The 18570-nt window shown below is 46.3% G+C and overlaps 1 protein-coding gene across 1 annotated transcript; it reads left to right on the forward strand.

Moving 5' to 3' along the window:
- The first annotated feature begins 960 nt into the window (after window positions 1–960).
- On the forward strand, window positions 961–17721 carry rab11a (RAB11a, member RAS oncogene family). The gene is made up of 5 exons (XM_052040238.1): window positions 961–1247; window positions 10310–10505; window positions 10963–11156; window positions 12132–12212; window positions 17020–17721. The coding sequence occupies exons 1-5, from the start codon at window positions 1208–1210 to the stop codon at window positions 17157–17159; spliced, it is 651 nt and encodes a 216-aa protein (XP_051896198.1). The 5' UTR covers window positions 961–1207; the 3' UTR covers window positions 17160–17721.
- The last annotated feature ends 849 nt before the right edge of the window (window positions 17722–18570 follow it).

Consider the following 18570-nt stretch of genomic DNA (forward strand, 5'->3'; position numbering starts at 1 on the left):
CGCCGCCTCCTCCTGGGGGGGGCGCTGTAGCCTCCCCCCTTGGTCCCGCCTCCTCCTGGAGGGGCGCTGTAGCCTCCCCCCTTGGTCCCGCCTCCTCCGCGCCGCCTCCTCCCGGGGGGGCGCTGTAGCCTTCCCCCCCCCTTGGTCCCGCCTCCTCCGCGCCGCCTCCTCCTGGGGGGGCGCTGTAGCCTCCCCCCCCTTGGTCCCGCCTCCTCCGCGCCGCCTCCTCCCGGGGGGGCGCTGTAGCCTCCCCCCTTGGTCCCGCCTCCTCCGCGCCACCTCCTCCTGGGGGGGGCGCTGTAGCCTCCCCCCCTTGGTCCCGCCTCCTCCGCGCCGCCTCCTCCCGGGGGGGCGCTGTAGCCTCCCCCCTTGGTCCCGCCTCCTCCGCGCCGCCTCCCCCCCCTTGGTCCCGCCTCCTCCTGGAGGGGCGCTGTAGCCTTCCCCCCTTGGTCCCGCCTCCTCCGCGCCGCCTCCTCCCGGGGGGGCGCTGTAGCCTCCCCCCCCTTGGTCCCGCCTCCTCCGCGCCGCCTCCTCCTGGAGGGGCGCTGTAGCCTCCCCCCTTGGTCCCGCCTCCTCCGCGCCGCCTCCTCCCGGGGGGGCGCTGTAGCCTCCCCCCCTTGGTCCCGCCTCCTCCGCGCCGCCTCCTCCTGGGGGGGGCGCTGTAGCCTCCCCCCTTGGTCCCGCCTCCTCCGCGCCGCCTCCTCCTGGGGGGGCGCTGTAGCCTCCCCCCTTGGTCCCGCCTCCTCCGCGCCACCTCCTCCCGAGGGGGCGCTGTAGCTTCGCCTGGCCCTGTTTCCTCCGCGCCGCCTCCTCCCTTGGTCCCGCCTCCTCCCCGGGGGGCGGGGCGGGGCGCTGCAGCCCGCCTTTACCCCAGCCGGAAGGGCCAATGATTGACAGCCGGGCCGCCCAATCCTACTGACGTCACCGCGACTGGTTCCCGCCTGGCGATGACGTAAGCATATTGCCCAAATTCAAACGCCGGCCTATTGAAGCCGCCATCCCCCAGCGGTGCCGGAGTTTGAGGAGATTCGGTAACCGGTCCCTCGGTGACCGCGAGAACACAAACCATCCGCGGGATTGCAGTCGGAGGTTTTTGTTGAACTTTACCCCCGGAAGGGGAAGTGCAGAGTCAGTGCTCCGCTGGACTGGCGCTCGGTCGCTGCCTCAAACTTTCCCTTTAATTTTCTTTATTTCTCGGCCGACGGGAATGGGGACGCGGGACGACGAGTACGATTACCTGTTCAAAGGTGGGTGCCCCCCCCCGGCCCGGCCTCCCCCCCCCCCCCCGGCCCCTCCTCCCCGGCGAGGCCGCGATAACCGGCTGCGGTGGGGCAGTTCCTGCGGCCCGGCCCGGCCTCACCCCCTTCCCCCGGCCCCTCCCCGCCGGTCCCCCCCCACCCCCCCCCCGGCCCCTCCCCGCCGGTCCCCCCCACCCCCCCCCGGCCCCTCCCCGCCGGTCCCCCCCACCCCCCCCCGGCCCCTCCCCGCCGGTCCCCCCCACCCCCCCCCGGCCCCTCCCCGCCGGTCCCCCCCACCCCCCCCCCGGCCCCTCCCCGCCGGTCCCCCCCACCCCCCCCCCCGGCCCCTCCCCGCCGGTCCCCCCGTCGGTCCCCCCCCTTCCCCCCTCCCCCCTCCCCGAGGCCGATCCTGTGCTCTCCCGACCCGCTGTCACCACTTCTCCCGGCGCGGCCGGCTGCCCCCTAGCCCTGCCCTGCCCTGCCCTGCCCTGCCCGCTCGGCGCTGGTCCCCCCCGTCCCCCCTCTTCTGGCTCCAGTCTCCCGGCGCCGTGTTGCTGATCCACCAGCTCTGGCTCTGGCTCTTGGCGCCGAGCTGCGGATTGTCCGGTAAACTGCGCCGAGTTTTCTTTATTTGCGGAGTGAACTTTGGGTTTTACTCCATTAACCATGGTCTCCAAGTATGAAGCAGCCTTCAAGTTGGCCCCTATGTTACCATAGTTGGTAGTTCAGACATTTGAACGTCTGGTTTTATAGAGGCCACTAACGTGTTCCACAAGGATGCAGACATGTAGATTATTAAACAAAATTAAGCACAAGGAAACTAGGAATAATATATTGCTGTGAAATAAGGGCGGGAAACAAAGCAGGAGGAGATGGGTTGTTTTTGGGTGGGGTGCCCGAGGAATTGGCGCTGAGACTCCAGTTGTTCACAATCCATGTCAATGATTTGGATAAAGAGACCAAGTGTAATATATCCATGTATGTCCTTGGAACAAAACTAGGCGGCACTGTGGGCTGCGAGGAGAACACAGGGAGGCCTTCGGGGAATCGAGGCAGGTTAAGGAAATGGGACAAGACATGTCAGATGGAATTTAAAAGTGAGATCCACCGCTGTGGTGGATAAAATAGAAAGTTTGTGTTCAGAGGGACCTTGATTGTACATGAATCACAAAAGGTTGGCATGTAGGTACAGCAAGTAGTTAAGGCAACATTGAGTTGCTTTTTTACAAGAAGATTTGAGTACAAGCATAGAGGTGTTTTGCTTTGGTTACAAGGGCCCTGGTGACACTGTATCTGGAACATTTTGTATGTCTGGTTTTCCTACCCACAGAATGATACAGCACAGGAATGGGGCCTTCAGCCCACCATGTCCATGACAATCTTTTTGACCATCTCCACTAATCCCATTTGCTGCACTAGGTCTGCATCCTCTGTGCCTTGCCTATTCTGCCCCTTAAACTTCATACTTGTATCTGATTCTACCACCACCTCTAGATATCAACTGCACTCTATATCTTAAAAAAAACCTCTTGTTTTTGATACCCCTACTGTGGGAAAAGATTATGACTTTGTACATCGCATAATCTTGTACCCCTATCAGGCCACCCCTCAGCCTCCTTCACTCCAGGGAAAACAAATCCAGCTGATTCAATTTCCCCCATAACTAAACTCCAATCTAGGCAACATCCTGATGAACCACCTCTGCACTCTCTGCAGTGCAATCACATCCTTTTGTGTGGAAACCAGAACTGCACAATACTCCAAGTGTGGCCTAATCAGAGTTTTGTAAAGCTTCAAGATAACATTCCAATACTTGTATTCTGTGAAGTCAAGCATCCGTATGCCTTCATCACCGTATCTACCTATATTGCCACTTTCAGGAAACTGTGGATTTGGACACCCTAAAAAAGATTTAATTAAAATTCTTTTGTCCTCATTTACTGTGTATGTCCTACTCCTATTTGACATTGTATATCTTTTTAAATATTAAGGGAATTAAAGGATATGGGGTTAGTGCAGGAAAGTAGTACTGAGGTAAAAGATCAGTGAACAACAGAACAGGGACTGAGTTGAATGGCCTACTCCTTCTTTCTTGTATATATCTGAAGCAAAATGTTTGCCTGTTGTCAGAAGGTTTAGTTTATCTGCTGTTGAGCAAGAGAAGATGTGTTGAACTAAGCAGTTTAATTATTTTTGCAAGTTACAGCTGCTTTACTGAAAACAGACTACCTGTTGCTTCAGTCTTTTCCTCACTGTTTCAAATACTTGATCCAACCATATGTTGAAGGTATATTTGTAATTGGAAAAACTTTGGTCAAGTTGATCTTAACTGGGTTTGTGATGGTGAGTAGCCTCAAGATATGGGAGTGAATGAGGTTGAGTTAAGGGTGCCTTGCTGACATTTGGAGTCCCTGTTGGCTGGTTACAAAGATAGCAAACATTCTTTGAGTGTTGAAAGCAATTACATGTTTACATTTGATTTGGTTAATCTCATAGCTCAATTAGTTTTAAAATCTGTCCACTTGAAAATCAGCTGTCTTTAGTAATCTTGTCATGGGCCTAGATTACATTATCATTTAGTGACCTTCACTGTTCCTTTTTATGCATTGGGGCACAACATTTGGTGATTGTATGATCTGACTTCAATTGATATGTTCTTTCTAAATACTTTTGCTTTACGATGCCTCTCAATTAAAGAGGGAAGTCGCTTGTCTTTTAGGAGCTTGTTGGGAAGAGCAGTGTTGTGAGCTGTTGGTATACAGAATGTGGAGGTCATGGCTAATCTAGATCCTGACTCTATTTACCTACCTGAGTTTTCCTTCATAACAGGCATCCACTGTCCACTCTGTCCTTACCTCTCCACCAGGACAGGGTGATGGTATGAGCTAGTGTAAAGAATTCTAACTGACAGTCTTTACGCTACATCCCTGTGTGCCCTCTGGAATTCGTACCTTTCCAACATCTGGATTTACCTGTGCATTTCACCTATGAAGCAGGCTTCTGTGATAAAGGCAGCTGCCAATGTAATGCTTCTCTGATGTAATGCTGGATTGCATACAGATGTTTGAGTCAACAAAAAATGTGATTCGCCCTTCCTCGCCATCTTGTCACTGAGCCAGTTGCTACAGCTTTTGCTTACGACACAATTGATCAGGTAATCCAGAATCCGTGGTGCAGAGCACTGCTGACAATGTGGTAATATAAATAGCCATTGGAGTTTTTGCTGGTGTTAGCTGGTTGGAATTTCCAATGAAATGTTCTCAATGTATCTGGCTGAACTCGAAGTGAATCTGTTTTATGTCCAAAATGGAAATGTGTTTAATTGGAAATAAAAGTTCCTGACTCTTTACGAATAAATGATGTCTAAACCTGATGCTATGTGTATAGCTATTGGGCAGTTCTTTACCTTGATAGCTTTCTTGTCTTTTAAAGTCAGTAGTCCATAATTGATGAATTAATGTTGGAATGGGGGCCTTAATGAGTATTTCAATTAATAGTTTTCACTTTTTTTCTTAAAGCAAGTTACTTGATTTATCGAGTTTTAGGAATGCCAAGTAGTCTCATTGGTTAATAAAGGTTTCAGCCCAGTGCCCAGAATCGCTCAGTGTTTTGGGTGCAGTTAAACCAGGGCTGTGGCAGAATTTCCATTCCTTGTCCTCTCAACACAAAGGTCAGCATTATGTTATCTCTTGAAATTTGTGACTGCAGCCTGTGTTCCGTGTCACCTGAACCAGTGAGCAAAACCTGCTGTCCTTGCCCATACTGGGGCTTTTATTGTGAGGACTTGAATGGCACTTCCCTGGCCTTTGTGACCCAGCCAGCAGCTTTGTTCAGTGCTTGACATTGGCCCATTCTGAGCTACACAAGTAACTTGCTAATGTTGGTCTGCCAGAGAAATTTAACAAAATTATCTTTTCCTGATTTAACTTGTCTTTGTTTCCTTGACCATTTTACCTTTCAAATAAGATGTGAAATGGACACAATCTTGAAAAAGAACAGGCAACATTTGGATATAAATATGAAACCATGGTTATAAAACCAGACAATTCTGGGTGTACTTTGCAGTTTAGGAAGCATCTGGGAGAGGGGTATTTCAGAGTCAATCTTTCATCAAAATAGATGTGGAAGGTCAACCTACCTAAAACGTTAACCACTTCTCTCCACAGGCTGCCCAATCCCAACATTTTCTGTTTTCTGTTCTCTCAGACATCCAGCATCTACAATATGATGTTTCTGTAATGTGTGTCATCATCAACAGCATTAAGTGGTGGAATATTTCCTTTGTCATACTTGTGGAATAGTATCAGGCAAGAGTAGATGTGCAGCTGAATGTAACGAGGGGTTTCAGCCTGCAACTCGAACAGCAGGAGCTCCCGTTTGGCCTTCAATTAAACGTCGGTCTTTAGCTCCCCAGGAGGTCACGTTTTCATAGAAATTTTCCTAATTCATTATTGTACAGGTTTGAAATGTATTTACAAATTAACTTCTAGATCATTGTTGCTCATGGCAGCTATCCATACACTCCATCTTCACGGTGTGAGGATTAAAGACTGTCTGGAAAAGCAATCGGAATATTGGCTTTTCAAGCTATCTCAGACTGTTCTGGCATACAGTTTAATGTATGTTCACCTCTTGACCTTCTGCTCCAGCTTTGATTATGCACTAGTCAGTTTTTCCAGAAACACCAAGCTTATCAGCAGCTGCGATGTTTCCTCCTCCACTTACAAGCCCAAACTCTCATCCTGATACCGGCTGCATGCTTTCAAAACCAGAAGCTTGCATCTGAAGTTTAAACACGAGTTGGCCTTGGGTTGCAACGAGACTGATAAAATCGCGCTCAGAGCAGCACTGCCTGCATCCAGCTGGGTGTAGGAAAGGAAAAGTTTGGGACTGTTGTAGACACAATTGTTGATCAAATTTTAGCTGAGTACAGCTCTCCTTCCCAAAACAGCTGGCCCCCAGCACGCTCACTCATTTTTACTGGCGATCCATGGTGATGCATTGAAAATACTGGTTTTGTCATTCACCAGCTGTCTGTCATTACTCAAAGCATTTTTCTGCAACAAGAAACATGCCCCTGATTAAAGCCATTTACCCTTGCACTTGTGTCACTATTGGGATGATGTGCCTTAATATTCTGTAATGTCTCAAAGAGCAACACCAACATTGCAGTATAGTAAGGAATGCTGCACTGTTGGAGGTACTGACAACCAATGCCCTGCCTGCGCTTGGGTGGATGTTAAGATGTGGTTGCACTGTTTTGACAGAGCTAGTTGTTCTTCATACATTCTGACCAATATTTGTCTCCTGATCAAACTTTCTTAAACAGAACTGAGTTACATTGTCCACAGCGAGTTGTCACAAACTGCTGTCTCTCCAACATTACCAATGATTACACTGCATTGGCTGCAAGCTGCTCAATGGCATGTGAAGGGCAAGGCTTTTTCTCTTTTCCTCCCAGTGCATCTTGAATCAAGAACTTTCTTCCATCTAGACAGGCCAAGATAATCCCTGGCACCTGCATAAATCCACGGTCGTTACTGGTGCTGCAGTCACTTGACACTTGTCCACAAACAAGGGCTCAGTACAGTTTCTGCCAACACAGAACCTGTTCGTTGTCAGAGCAAAGCCTCGCGTCGTATCCTTCCCCTCCTCCTGCACATTCTCACGAGTAACTGCCACTCTTTCGCCCAATCACAGTGCTAATTACCCATCCACTTTCCTCTGCTGTTGAAGGAGAAAATGCTGGAAATGTGAAACAAAAATAAAAAGCCAAAGCATTTGGCAAGTTGAGCAGCATCCACTGGGGAGAGACGTGGTTTCGGGTCAAGAAATGGGAAGACAGAAGGTGTGAATAGTTTAAGTTACAGAGAGGGATGTGGAGAATAGGAAATGTCTGGGGTGCAGACCAAACTTAAGGGAACAATTACTTCATAAACCAGCAGTTGGAGAGACAAATTGAAACTGAAATATCCAGTGACATCTGTGGAGAGGGAGGGAGGTGGTGGGTAGGAGCTGGCTATCTGAAATTGTTAACTTCAGTGAGTCACGAGGGCTTGTAGTGTGCCCAGAGGGAGACCAGGTTCTCCTTGAGCTTGCCCTGGGCATTGTTGGAACAGTGTTGGAGGGGAGTAGGATAGTGAACTTTAAACACGTGCAGCTGGAGCCTGGTTAACTGTGGTGGAGGTGGGGGGCATCAGTGGGGGGAAAAGGAAGACCTCTCAAAAGGCCTGACTTGAAACTGTAGTCAAAATGTTAAACCTGAGGCCCTTCCACTCCTTGGCTGGATGTAAAAGTTCTCTTCATTTCCTTGCCAATGTTTATCCCTGAACCAGCATTATAAAATGATCTGATCAATTATCATGTTGTTATTTGTAGGTTCTTGCTTTGCAAATTGGCAGCTGCATTTCCTACATTACAACAGAAATGTAGAGTGCTTTGAGGCTTCCTGAGGTGGTGAAAGGTTTGTAGAAAGTCTGAAGAAGCTTTACAATAGCTGAAGTTGTGCACAGAATAGAGTTAATGGCTTGTCATTTGTAGCTTGGTTATAACACTTGCCCCAAGTCAGGAAGTTGATTTGATCCACTCCAGAAGCCTGAGCAGACATCTATTCTGATGTGAACTTTGTGCTCTCTTTCAAATGAGACATGAAACTGAGAGTCTGTGTTCTCTTGGGTGTAACCACTGGAATGGGTTGCGGGAATCTAGAAAGATTCTTGGCCACTTTTTCCCTTAGCCGTCATCTACAGATTTATCTTGTTACTGTGTGATATCTTGCCACATGCAGATGTTACAACACCTCAGTTAAATTGCCAGTAAATTGCTTTGAGCAGTTCTGATGTTTTGAAAGGTGCTGGAAGTGTCTTTCTCTCCAGCTGGCTTTGGAATTCTGCTAACTGGATGCAAACCAGAAATCAGCAGTGTCCCGGGTCTCTGCTGATGGCTCATTGCAGTCTCGGGAGTTCAAGATCTCCGTCCTGCCCCAACTGAGTTGCTTAAAGAAATTTGGAGAATAGGATTTTGTGAAATGCTGGGACTCGCGGTCAACACTGATTGTTTAGGCATTATCTCATTGTGTATCATGAAATCTATTCAAGCCATGATGTTGTAGGAATAATTTGAGAACTGTTGTATTGGTCCTGTGATTTTTCAGCTATATTCAGTCAAACTTTGAAAAAGAATACAGTTAGCTTTTGTCTGTTCCACCGTTTCATGCTGCAAGGGTAAACATGACTTTGTCCAGCTGTCTCTGGTGTGGAGGTGGCTAATGGTGACAAATCACACACCATGCTGGGACAATATTGGCAATGTTTGAAAATGTACTTTAAAAAAATATAAAACCAAAACCAAAATCTGAAATGTAGTGTTGGAAATTCATGGTGGGCTTGTCAGGATCTGTGAAGGAGAGACACATGACGGCTGTCCTGCTGAGTCCTCTTGAAAGGGGCACCTAAAGTGTCACAACCTGCTTTTCGCAGATTGCTGTGCCTTTTCTTTATTTCATAGGCTATTGACTTCTCTTTCCCTTCGCCCTGGTTTGTACTGTGGGCTGGCACATTAAACCCTGCAGCAGCCTGGATTCTCCACCCATGCTACACAACCACTGACGAGTGAAGTTGCTGGCAGTAAATGTCTGTAACTCCGTGAGTCATTGTCTTAGCATCTCCGAAGTGGTTGGTATTTTGAATTGCTATTGTGTGTGTTGGGATGTTTGCTATGTTAAGGGCAATGTAGCAATCCAGTTCTCTCCACCCCCACACCCCCTTTCCCCACCCCCCCCCCCACCTCAGTTTTGTACAGATCAAATGAATGCTGGGATTGAGTTTAACCTCAAATTCTGAGCAATGGTGTTTTCGAACCTGCAGTTGGGGTCCAGGGGAATGGTATGAGTAAAGAAATTTGTTTAACATTGTGACCAGATACTGGCCAGTGTAACCTGCTGACCTCTGCCTTCTGCTTGTACAATAGCAGGTTTATAGTGATGAGGTCAGGAACTGCTGAGACATTAGTTTGCCTAGTGGTTTTCCTGTTCTGCTGACAGGTGCCCGGTGTTTAATGTGGTTCCCTACTTTGGAGGAGAAACTCATTCCCAGATTCCCATTGTTAATGAGATTCCCTGCTCCCGAGGAAATACTCACTGTTGGGTGCCTAAGTGGTGAAAATTGTGTTCATTCAGCAACCTTTTGTTATTTTCCAGGAAGGACTGAAGTGGAGGAACATGTGAGGTGGGCTTTGTGTACTGACTCCTAGTGCAGAATGGAATATACTTGTTAAATTAATGTAGTATAAACACTAAAACCTTTCATTGGTCACGGGTGTTGCTACCTTACTGAGTAAAAGCAGCAGAGTTGGCTTTGGGGGGTGGGGGTGAGTGTTGTCTTGGGGGGGAGGGAAAGCTCCCGTGGAGGTGGAGCTTTGTTGCTGTTGGGAAGAGTTTGTGGGTAGTAATGGCTGAAACCACCACTCCTGAACTGGATCTTTCAGGTATATTTGGAAATACTTGCGAGGGAATTACTAAAAATCTGTGTCTTGGGTCCAGGCGGTTCTCCGTGTATCTACACCTCTTGCAGTGTGACCAGGTTTTATGTGGGAATGGTTTGTGGTACCAGAAGTCTTTGGTTTCTGGATATTAAGGGAATCTGGATGGGGGATTGTACAGGAAAGTATTGCTGAGTTAAATGATCAGTCACGACCTTAGTGAATGACAGGAGGGGTGAGGCCTCCTGCAATTCCTTGTATTGATTTGCTGCCTTCTGGAGATTAGTGCTGTTTCCACCGCAAAACCTTGTCTCCCACAGAGGAGCAGGGGATCACTGACAGCACTAAGGACTGTTGCATGTCCCAGAGTTTGCCAGTTGTGCGGCATGAAGATGGTAGTTGCTGACAATTCCTAACATTAGCAGAATAAAGGCTGTTACCTGTGCACTTGCTGCTTTTATTAATAGTGGAATTTGAGAGTACATGAAGCAGTGAATTGTTTTCTTCTTTTCTTCTCCCTGCCTCTGGTTACGAGCGTTCTTGGATTAGTGCACTGTAATTGACAGCTTCCTTATTGTTTCACTGTTCTGCAGTTGTCCTGATTGGTGATTCGGGAGTGGGAAAAAGTAACCTCCTGTCACGCTTCACGCGCAATGAGTTTAACTTGGAAAGCAAGAGCACAATTGGAGTGGAATTCGCAACAAGAAGCATCCAGGTGGATGGGAAGACGATTAAAGCCCAAATCTGGGACACAGCTGGTCAGGAGAGATATCGAGCTATCACATCGGCGTAAGTTTGGCACTCACTGGATCAAGGGATTATCTTTATACAGAATCCCCTTCCCCTCCCTGCTTCCATATGCAGACGTGGGGGCTATGGGGTTTGATTTGGGCAAGTGTTGCAGGATGTCGGAATTTCCACAGTGTGGCCAGAGGTGAATGGGCGGAGTCATGGTGGGGGGAGAGAAGTGGGTGGGGAGGGGCGTTGGGTGCTAACAGTGTGGCTTCATTTGCATGTCAGATCACCCAGTTTGGTTTAGTGTTACATGTTTGAGTCTGTAACCCAACAGAAAATGAGGTCAATTTGGAGTATGCGGTAAACATGGATCCAAATAAGTCATTATCTTTGGTTTAGGTACAAACAAGCACTTTAGTTCAAACATCCAACATTTCGGTCTAACTTAATGAGGCTGAATGCTGCTTTATTAGTGTGAATGAACTAGTACTGAATTTTGTTTTGTGATTAGATATTACCGTGGAGCTGTTGGTGCGTTGTTGGTTTACGATATCGCTAAACACCTAACGTACGAGAATGTGGAGAGGTGGTTAAAGGAGCTGAGGGATCATGCGGACAACAATATAGTCATCATGTTGGTGGGGAACAAGAGTGATCTGCGTCACCTCCGAGCTGTGCCCACCGATGAGGCGAAGGCCTTTGCAGGTTGGTTCTGGGTCAGGCTTTGAGCCATTTCTGTTTAATAAGTGGTTCAGTCAGATGCCTGAAGGATGGGTTCCACCAACTCATTGTGGTGTTTGAACGAACATAGTTTTCTGGTTGGGAACTTGCTCTAGGGCTGGGCAAGGCATGTGAAGAGGGCTGGTCTCCTGTAGATTATAAATTTTCTTTTTTAAGGTATGATAACAAATCTTGATTTCCAACCAGACCCTCCCAGCACTGGACCTGCCTCACTCAGCTGTCTGTTAGTTGGGGAGTTCTTTGAAGTAACTTCATGGGTGGGATCTTTCTACCTATTCCTGGGCCAGTCTAGCATTTTCCAACCCTGGCTGTGCACACAGGGAGTTGGGGTCTTGGGCAGGAGGTACAGAGGGTGGGGGAGAGTAGAGCTGCAGGTTGAATATGCTCCTTGCCTGAAGCTGTAAATTTTGTCCTTGTTTTTGTGTAGTTTTATAGTTCAAACTAGATTGAATTTACTAAATGACAAAAGTAGCAATTTGGGAAGCAGCTAAGTGTGGTAGAGCTGTGGAGATCCTCTGCCCTGCTATAGCACCCCACTGATGGGAGGCTGTTGTTGTAATGTGAAGTTTACATAGGACTTTATAAATAGTACCCAAATTTATAATAATGGGAAAGGTTAATGCATTGTATCCAGGTACAAGTTTTAACATTCAATAGTTAAATGATTATTAAGTAGTTAATTCCTTGTAAATGAGATATCAAGCACGGGAGTACCTCCAATTCAGTGAAGGTCAGTGAATTGTCAGGGGTCATGGCTGCCTGTCACTGGGTGGGTAGGAATCCCTGTCACCAGGGAATGTGGGAAGGGCTCTCTACACCTCCTGTTGGCCATTGATGCGGAGCAGGGGATCTGCCCTCTGCTCAGTCCTGACCCTCAAACTGCAAATAAAATCCAGATCCATTTCTTGCTGAGGCTGATGTGAATGCTTTTTATTCCAGAGAAAAATGGATTGTCTTTTATAGAAACTTCAGCTTTGGACTCAACAAATGTAGAGACTGCTTTCCAAACCATTCTCACAGGTACGTGGCCTTGTTCTGGGCATCTCTTGGGACTAAAGTCAGATTGTCTGAAATACAGATCTGATGAGCAAGACCTTGTATTTAAATTTTGGAAATTGGGGGTAATTTTTCATAGCTAAACTAAGTCCCTCTTGTTGTAATGGTGGTAGTAGGGGATGCCTTGGCCACTTGTTTCTGAACTTCCAGTGTACATTTGCTGGGAGCAACTTCCTGTTTACAGCTGAACTTGAGGAAAGCAAGAAATCTCCAGTGTGTCAGTTTCTAGATGAGGAGGGATACTTGCAGGAGATATTTTGAAATCTCATCAAGTATTGTACACAACATTGAGGGTTGTTGATGTGAAGAGCTTCAGATAAGCAATGGCTGCTCCACCCTCCAACCCCAGAAATCCCACAAAGTAGATGAAGATCTTTCATAAGATCACAAGATATAGGAGCAGAATTAGGCCATTTGGACCATCGAGTCTGCCCTGCCATTCAAATCAGGGCTGACTTTTTTCTCTCTCAACCCCATTCTCCCACCTTCTCCCCGTGACACTTAATCTCACCAGTCAAGAACCCCTCAATCTCTGCTTTAAGTACACCCAATGACTTGGCCTCTGCAGCCCTCCGTGGCAACAAATTCCACAGATTCACCACCTTCTGGCCGAAGAAGTTCCTCCTCCTGTGGGTTCCAAAGGGACATCACTTTATTCTGAGGCTGTGCCCTCGGATCCCAGACTTTCCTGCTGTGCAATCTGTATGGGTGGAGCTAAGGGGCAGGAAATGGTGTTGTGTACAGATCCCCCAAACTGTGGGGGTGATGGGGATAGCACCAGGCGAGAAGTTAGAGGTGTGTGCAATAAAGATCCAGCTGTAACTGTGGGTGACTTTAATCTGCCCACACATTGGGCTCATCCAATTAGTAATAATGTGGAGGCACAATTCCTGGAGGGTGTATGGGGTGATTTTCAACACCAACATTGTTGAAGAACCAACCAGAGAACAGGCCATCCTAGAATGGGAATTGTGTGATGAAAACAGATTAAATAGCAGTCTTGATGTTGGAGGCCCTTGGGATGAGGTGACTGCAGTATGGTAGGATTCTTTGAGATGGAGAGTGACCTAGCTGATTGTGAGATTAAGGTCCTGAATATGAATAAGGTACAGTGTGCGAGGTGAGAGTTGGTTAGGTCAGGTGGGGAATGTGTGGTGTTGACAGTGGATCAAGAATGGCAAACATTTAAGGAGCGCATGGATGAACCTGTCTGCAACAAAGTAAAACGGGAAGAGTGGCTCAGCTGGGACTCAGAAAGAAAATTAGGGATGGTGTTGGATCCAGGGAGGTGATATATACATTCTCCAAGAATGTAGCAAACCTGACGTCTGGAAACTGCTGAGAACTGGACAAAGGGAAGGAGAATGAGTAAATGTGCAGAGCACCAAAACTGGCTGTAACAGTGTAGGGAGGGCTCTTGCTGCAGTTGTACAGGGTGTTGGTGAGAGCAAACCCTGACGCTGCAGCTTTCAGGAAGGATGCTCTTGCAATGGAGGGAGTTCAGCAAAGGTTCATTGGGCTGATTGCTTGTGTATGGAGAGAGATCGGGATGATTGGGCTTTTCTTCACTGCAGTTTGGAAGACAGAGGACCTCACTGAAGCTTAAAATCCTGATGGGACTGGACAGGGTGGATGTTCCCAATGGTGGGGACTCCAGAACTGGGGGGGGGTCACAGCTTAAGGATATGGGGTAAGCCATTTAGGATTGAGGAGGGAAAATTCTTCAAGTGATTGAATCTAGGAACTCTGTACCTCAGGAGCAATTGTTAAATTGCTAAATGATTGAATCTGGGAACTCTGTACCTCAGAATCAATTGTTAAATGTATTCAGGACAGGGATGGATGTAGTTCTTGCTAAAGAGCTCAAGGCGTATGGGGGGGGGTGGTGGTGGGGGAAGGTGAAAGAGAAGAGGAACAGCATACTGGATTTGATGAGCGGCTATGATCTTATTGAATGGCAGAGCTAAATGCCCTATTGCTTCTGCTTCTATTTTCTGTTTTCCAATCCACATGTCATGGATGCTTCCCATCTGCGTTCGCCAAGGAGGACAGACAACATTGTAGTTTGAGAATTCGGGGGAGATGGTGAAATTCTAGAACATGCTTTCATTGAAAAGGAGGTCAAAGCTGGATAACCCTAGGTTGCTGTAAGAGGCAAGCAAAAGATTGCTGGAGGTTTTTAAATCTTTGTTGGCCACAGCTGAGGTGTTAGGTAACTGGAGGACAGCTTGTGGTACCTTTACTCGGGCAGTAGGGATAATGACAGAGTAGTGAGCCTGACAGCTGTGTGAGGGGAAATTATTGGAAAAACATTAAGGTGGGATTAATCCACACCTGGGAATAATCAATATAGTCTACTCAAACTTCAGTAAGGCCTTTTAAGCTCCCTGATGTGAGACTTGTCCAAACAGTTAGAGCTTGGATGATCCAAGGCAAGTGGATAAATTGGATCCAAAAGTGAGGCAGAGGGTGAAGGTGGAGGGTTGTTTTCATGACTGGGAGCCTGTGGCAAGTGGTGTAACACAGGGATTGGTGCTAGGACCTTGCTGTTGTATACATTAATGATCTGGGTGTGAATGGAGGAATGATTACCAAGTTTGCAGATCATGATTGTGAGGAGGGTGGTTTGGGCCATTAGTAATTTGGGCAGAGCAACGGCAGATGGAATTTGTGCTTTAAATGGGAGCTGATGCAATTTGGGAGGACTAATGAGAGACAGGCATACACAATGGTCGGGCCCTAGGGAGTACTGAGGAACACAGGGACTTCAGTGTAAGAGCTCAAGCATCCCTGAAGGCAGCAGCTTGAGGAGGTAATGTGTTGAAGAAGGCATTTGGTGTATGTGTTAGCTGGGGCACAATATGAGCTGGGAAGTCAAGGTACAACTTTATAGAACCTTTGGTTATGCCACAGTTCTGGTCACCACACTGTAGGAAGGATGTGATGGCACTGGAGAGGCTACAGAGGAGAGTCAGCAGGATGTTCCCTTGGATGGAACACTTCAGCTACGAGGGGCAGGCTGGATGTGTTTCCCATGGATCTGAGAGAGGAGTACAAAAACTGATGCATGGATAGGGTAGATGGTAAAACTTTTTCCCATGGCAGAAATATCTAAACATCGAGGGCATAGGTTTAGAGGGGATCTGGAGAACTTTTCCACCCAGGGGAGGTTGTAATGTGGATTGCACTGCCTGAGGGGATGGTGGAGGTAGAGGCTTGTGATTCAAGTATCAACGAGCACTTAAATTGCCAACACAGACTATGGACTGGCATGAACATAGTGGGCCAAAGGGCCTGTTTCTGTGCTGTATGACTGACCTAGCTGAGCTCGGGTCAGTTAGTCAGTTTTGTGTGATAACTCTGTTCTCACTGTCAGGTTTGTTCCACAGCAGCTCTTCTAGAGTTGATCTAGAACAGCTTTTGTCGGTGTTTGACTGTGGGCTCCTCAGCCGGCTGCACTGCTACTTTCTCAGTGTAGTACCTTGGTGGCCACAGCAGCACTTCATGGCTTTAAGAGCTTGTCACATTTGCCCCACATTTTGCCTGTTACATCATCTTAGGCCCCTGTCACTTGAGGAGTATTGGTCTGTAATTGCTATAATGGTAGGTTGTTGGCACACAGGCCAGGTGAGTAAAACCTCATTCCTCCTGGCATAACAGGTCTCATCCTCTTGACCTGTGGTTCTAGTGTGGTTCACTGCTGCTTTCTTGTCCTTCAGTGAACAATGTAAAAGCCACAATAGAAGCTGGTAAATCAGGACAGGAAGAGAAAAATATACAAAGATTTTCTGTTTAAAGCCCACTTCCTTGAATTGAATTGTGGAAAACCCTTTCCTCACAGTAATTGTGACTGTAATGGTTTGTTCCAGTAGTTAGATTTGCTGATTTGGATCTTGTAACTTTCTTTTACTTTTTTTTGCATAAACAGAATTTATTAAGATTTTATTTTCAGTTGATAAGTTTTAACAAATCAGATTTTATCAGGACATGATTCAAACTGTCCTTCCTGGGAAAAATCCAACTTCTGACCAGTGAAAGGCAGATTAAATTGTGCCTGGCAGCTGCTTGCCAGAGACTAGTTTGAATTAATTTTAATATGAAGCAGTGGCCAAATTTCAGAGCTGAATTTGAGTATTACCTATGCACTGAGGACATAGTAACCTGCTGGGAATGAGATTTGGACTATAGCTTGTTCAATTCCATCATGATCTCTGCTTGGCATCAAAGTTGGTCAAAGGGAAGCATGGGGCAGATTATGAAAAAGGTCAGGTCTTCACTCCCTCTGTTCTTTTCACGTCCTGCACACCCTGACCCCAAAGCATGAAAAGAGGCAAAAGTTCCAGGGATTTGGCTTCCTGGAGTTTGTAGTTTGCTATGTCTTCCTCAGTTGCCATTGTTTCGGTGGAGGCTTCCTTTTTAAAAAGCTACTCCCTTCAAACTGGTTTTTAAATTTGAAGGATGTGATCAACTGCTGCTTTAGTGCACTGGGTTAGGAACCAGTTCTCCAAATCTTTACTTAAATCTTTGGAAACTGCTGCTGCTTAATGTATTGTTAGTTGTTATATTTGCATTTTAATTTCTTGTTTAAATGGACAATTGTTGGAGTGATCTCTGCTATTCTGAAGTGAGAATGAAAACCAGGGACAATGCCATCCTGTCACCAAAACCAATATATCTTTTGGTGAAATGGCCAGGTTGGCACAAAAATACTGAGTTAGCAGGATTAAAGTAATTTAGTCAAAGGATTGTAATAGTTTTATTTTTCCTCTAGAAATTTATCGTATTGTGTCTCAGAAGCAAATATCAGACAAGCGTGAAAATGACATGTCACCAAGTAATAATGTGGTCCCCATTCACATGCCTCCAACGACTGAGAACAAACCAAAGATGCAGTGCTGTCAAAATATCTGAACTAAATTCATTCACCATTCTCTGGGCCTTGGTATATTGTACCTGTGTACTGCTTGCTGTTCCTTTTGTAATTCAAAATGTGCTGATTAATGTGACAATGACCTTAAACTTGTCATGTGTCTTTATAAGCAAATTACTGCATTAAATTAATTTCAGCTATGGAGCATTTTTATATAATATTCACAAGTAGAGTAAAAATAACTCTATCATGTAAAGTGATGCTGTTTTAAGTGGTGTTGGCAAAAGGGCATATTGAATAACCACCCACAAGCCTTACTGTTGTAGGTGCTTTACAAGATGCACATGTTTAAGAATAGGAATGTTCATGAAGTGTTAATCACACAGACGGCATTTCTTTTCAACTCACTGATTTGACCCTCTTTCTTTCTGTCACATTTCTTGGTATTAGATGTAACTGATGTTTTGTAAATTACTCCTGTGTATTTTATGCATGTACTATGATTGTTTTTCCAAATAGTTTATAACAGTTTAAAATATATTCCATGCACTTAAGTCTTAATTAAAATGAAATATAGGGGAATTTGTTTTGTTTATTTCAAGGCAAACTGATGCTTCCTTTTACAGGACTTGGCTGTAGATGACACTCTCAGTATTGGAATCAAGCCCTCATTGGGTTTAAATTCTAAATACACTGATGCTGAATGTTTGCTGCATAGATGTACTTCACAAATAAAGTCCCCATATTGTCCCAACTCAGTTAATGGCACTGTGTGGAGACATCATTGTTGGGATCAATGCTGCCTGTCTCCTGAAGGACATAATTATCAAATAGGCCAGTATTACAGAGAACCTATACAATTGAAGTTGCTTTTGCCAAGTCCTGATCCCTCCCAGTACTGCAAATTTTTTAGGAGTTGATGGACAGATCACATGGTTATTAAATCATAGAAATTTATGGCAAAGGTGCATGCCATAAATTTGGGATTATTTGGGTTACTACCATTCCCCAGATCTTGGTCCTTAGCTGAGGGTTACAATTCAAGAGCTCAAGGTAGGTACATTTTAAATGCAGTGAGGGTTTCTGCCTTCATTTCATCTGGGCAGAGTGCCAGATCCCCCCCACATCTGAGTAACAAGTTTTCTCCTCAACTTTAATCCTACCAATTAGTTTAACTTTGTGTCCTGTTATTTTCCTTCCTGTTTACCTTGTCTATAGCTCTCCATAATTTGTTAATAATGCTTCAATTAGTTCTTGCTTCATTTTTTGCTCTAAAATAATCCCAATCTAGTTGTTTTTTCCTCTGTAGCAATCTCTGGTCCAGGCAATGTCATGCTCACACAGCACAGAAATGGGCCCTTTGGCCCAACATAACCCTACTGACTATCAAGTGCCTATCTACTGTATAGTGATCCTACTTATCAGCATTTAGTCCATAGTTTTCTATGCCTT

This window comes from Pristis pectinata, chromosome 28, assembly GCF_009764475.1.
Source record: "Pristis pectinata isolate sPriPec2 chromosome 28, sPriPec2.1.pri, whole genome shotgun sequence".
NCBI lineage: Eukaryota > Metazoa > Chordata > Chondrichthyes > Rhinopristiformes > Pristidae > Pristis > Pristis pectinata.

Coding starts and splice junctions, on each gene's coding strand:
- rab11a (XM_052040238.1), top strand. CDS start 1,208: ATGGGGACGCGGGACGACGAGTACGATTACCTGTTCAAAG. Junction 1,248..10,309: donor GTACGATTACCTGTTCAAAG/GTGGGTGCCCCC, acceptor ACTGTTCTGCAG/TTGTCCTGATTGGTGATTCG. Junction 10,506..10,962: donor TATCGAGCTATCACATCGGC/GTAAGTTTGGCA, acceptor TTTTGTGATTAG/ATATTACCGTGGAGCTGTTG.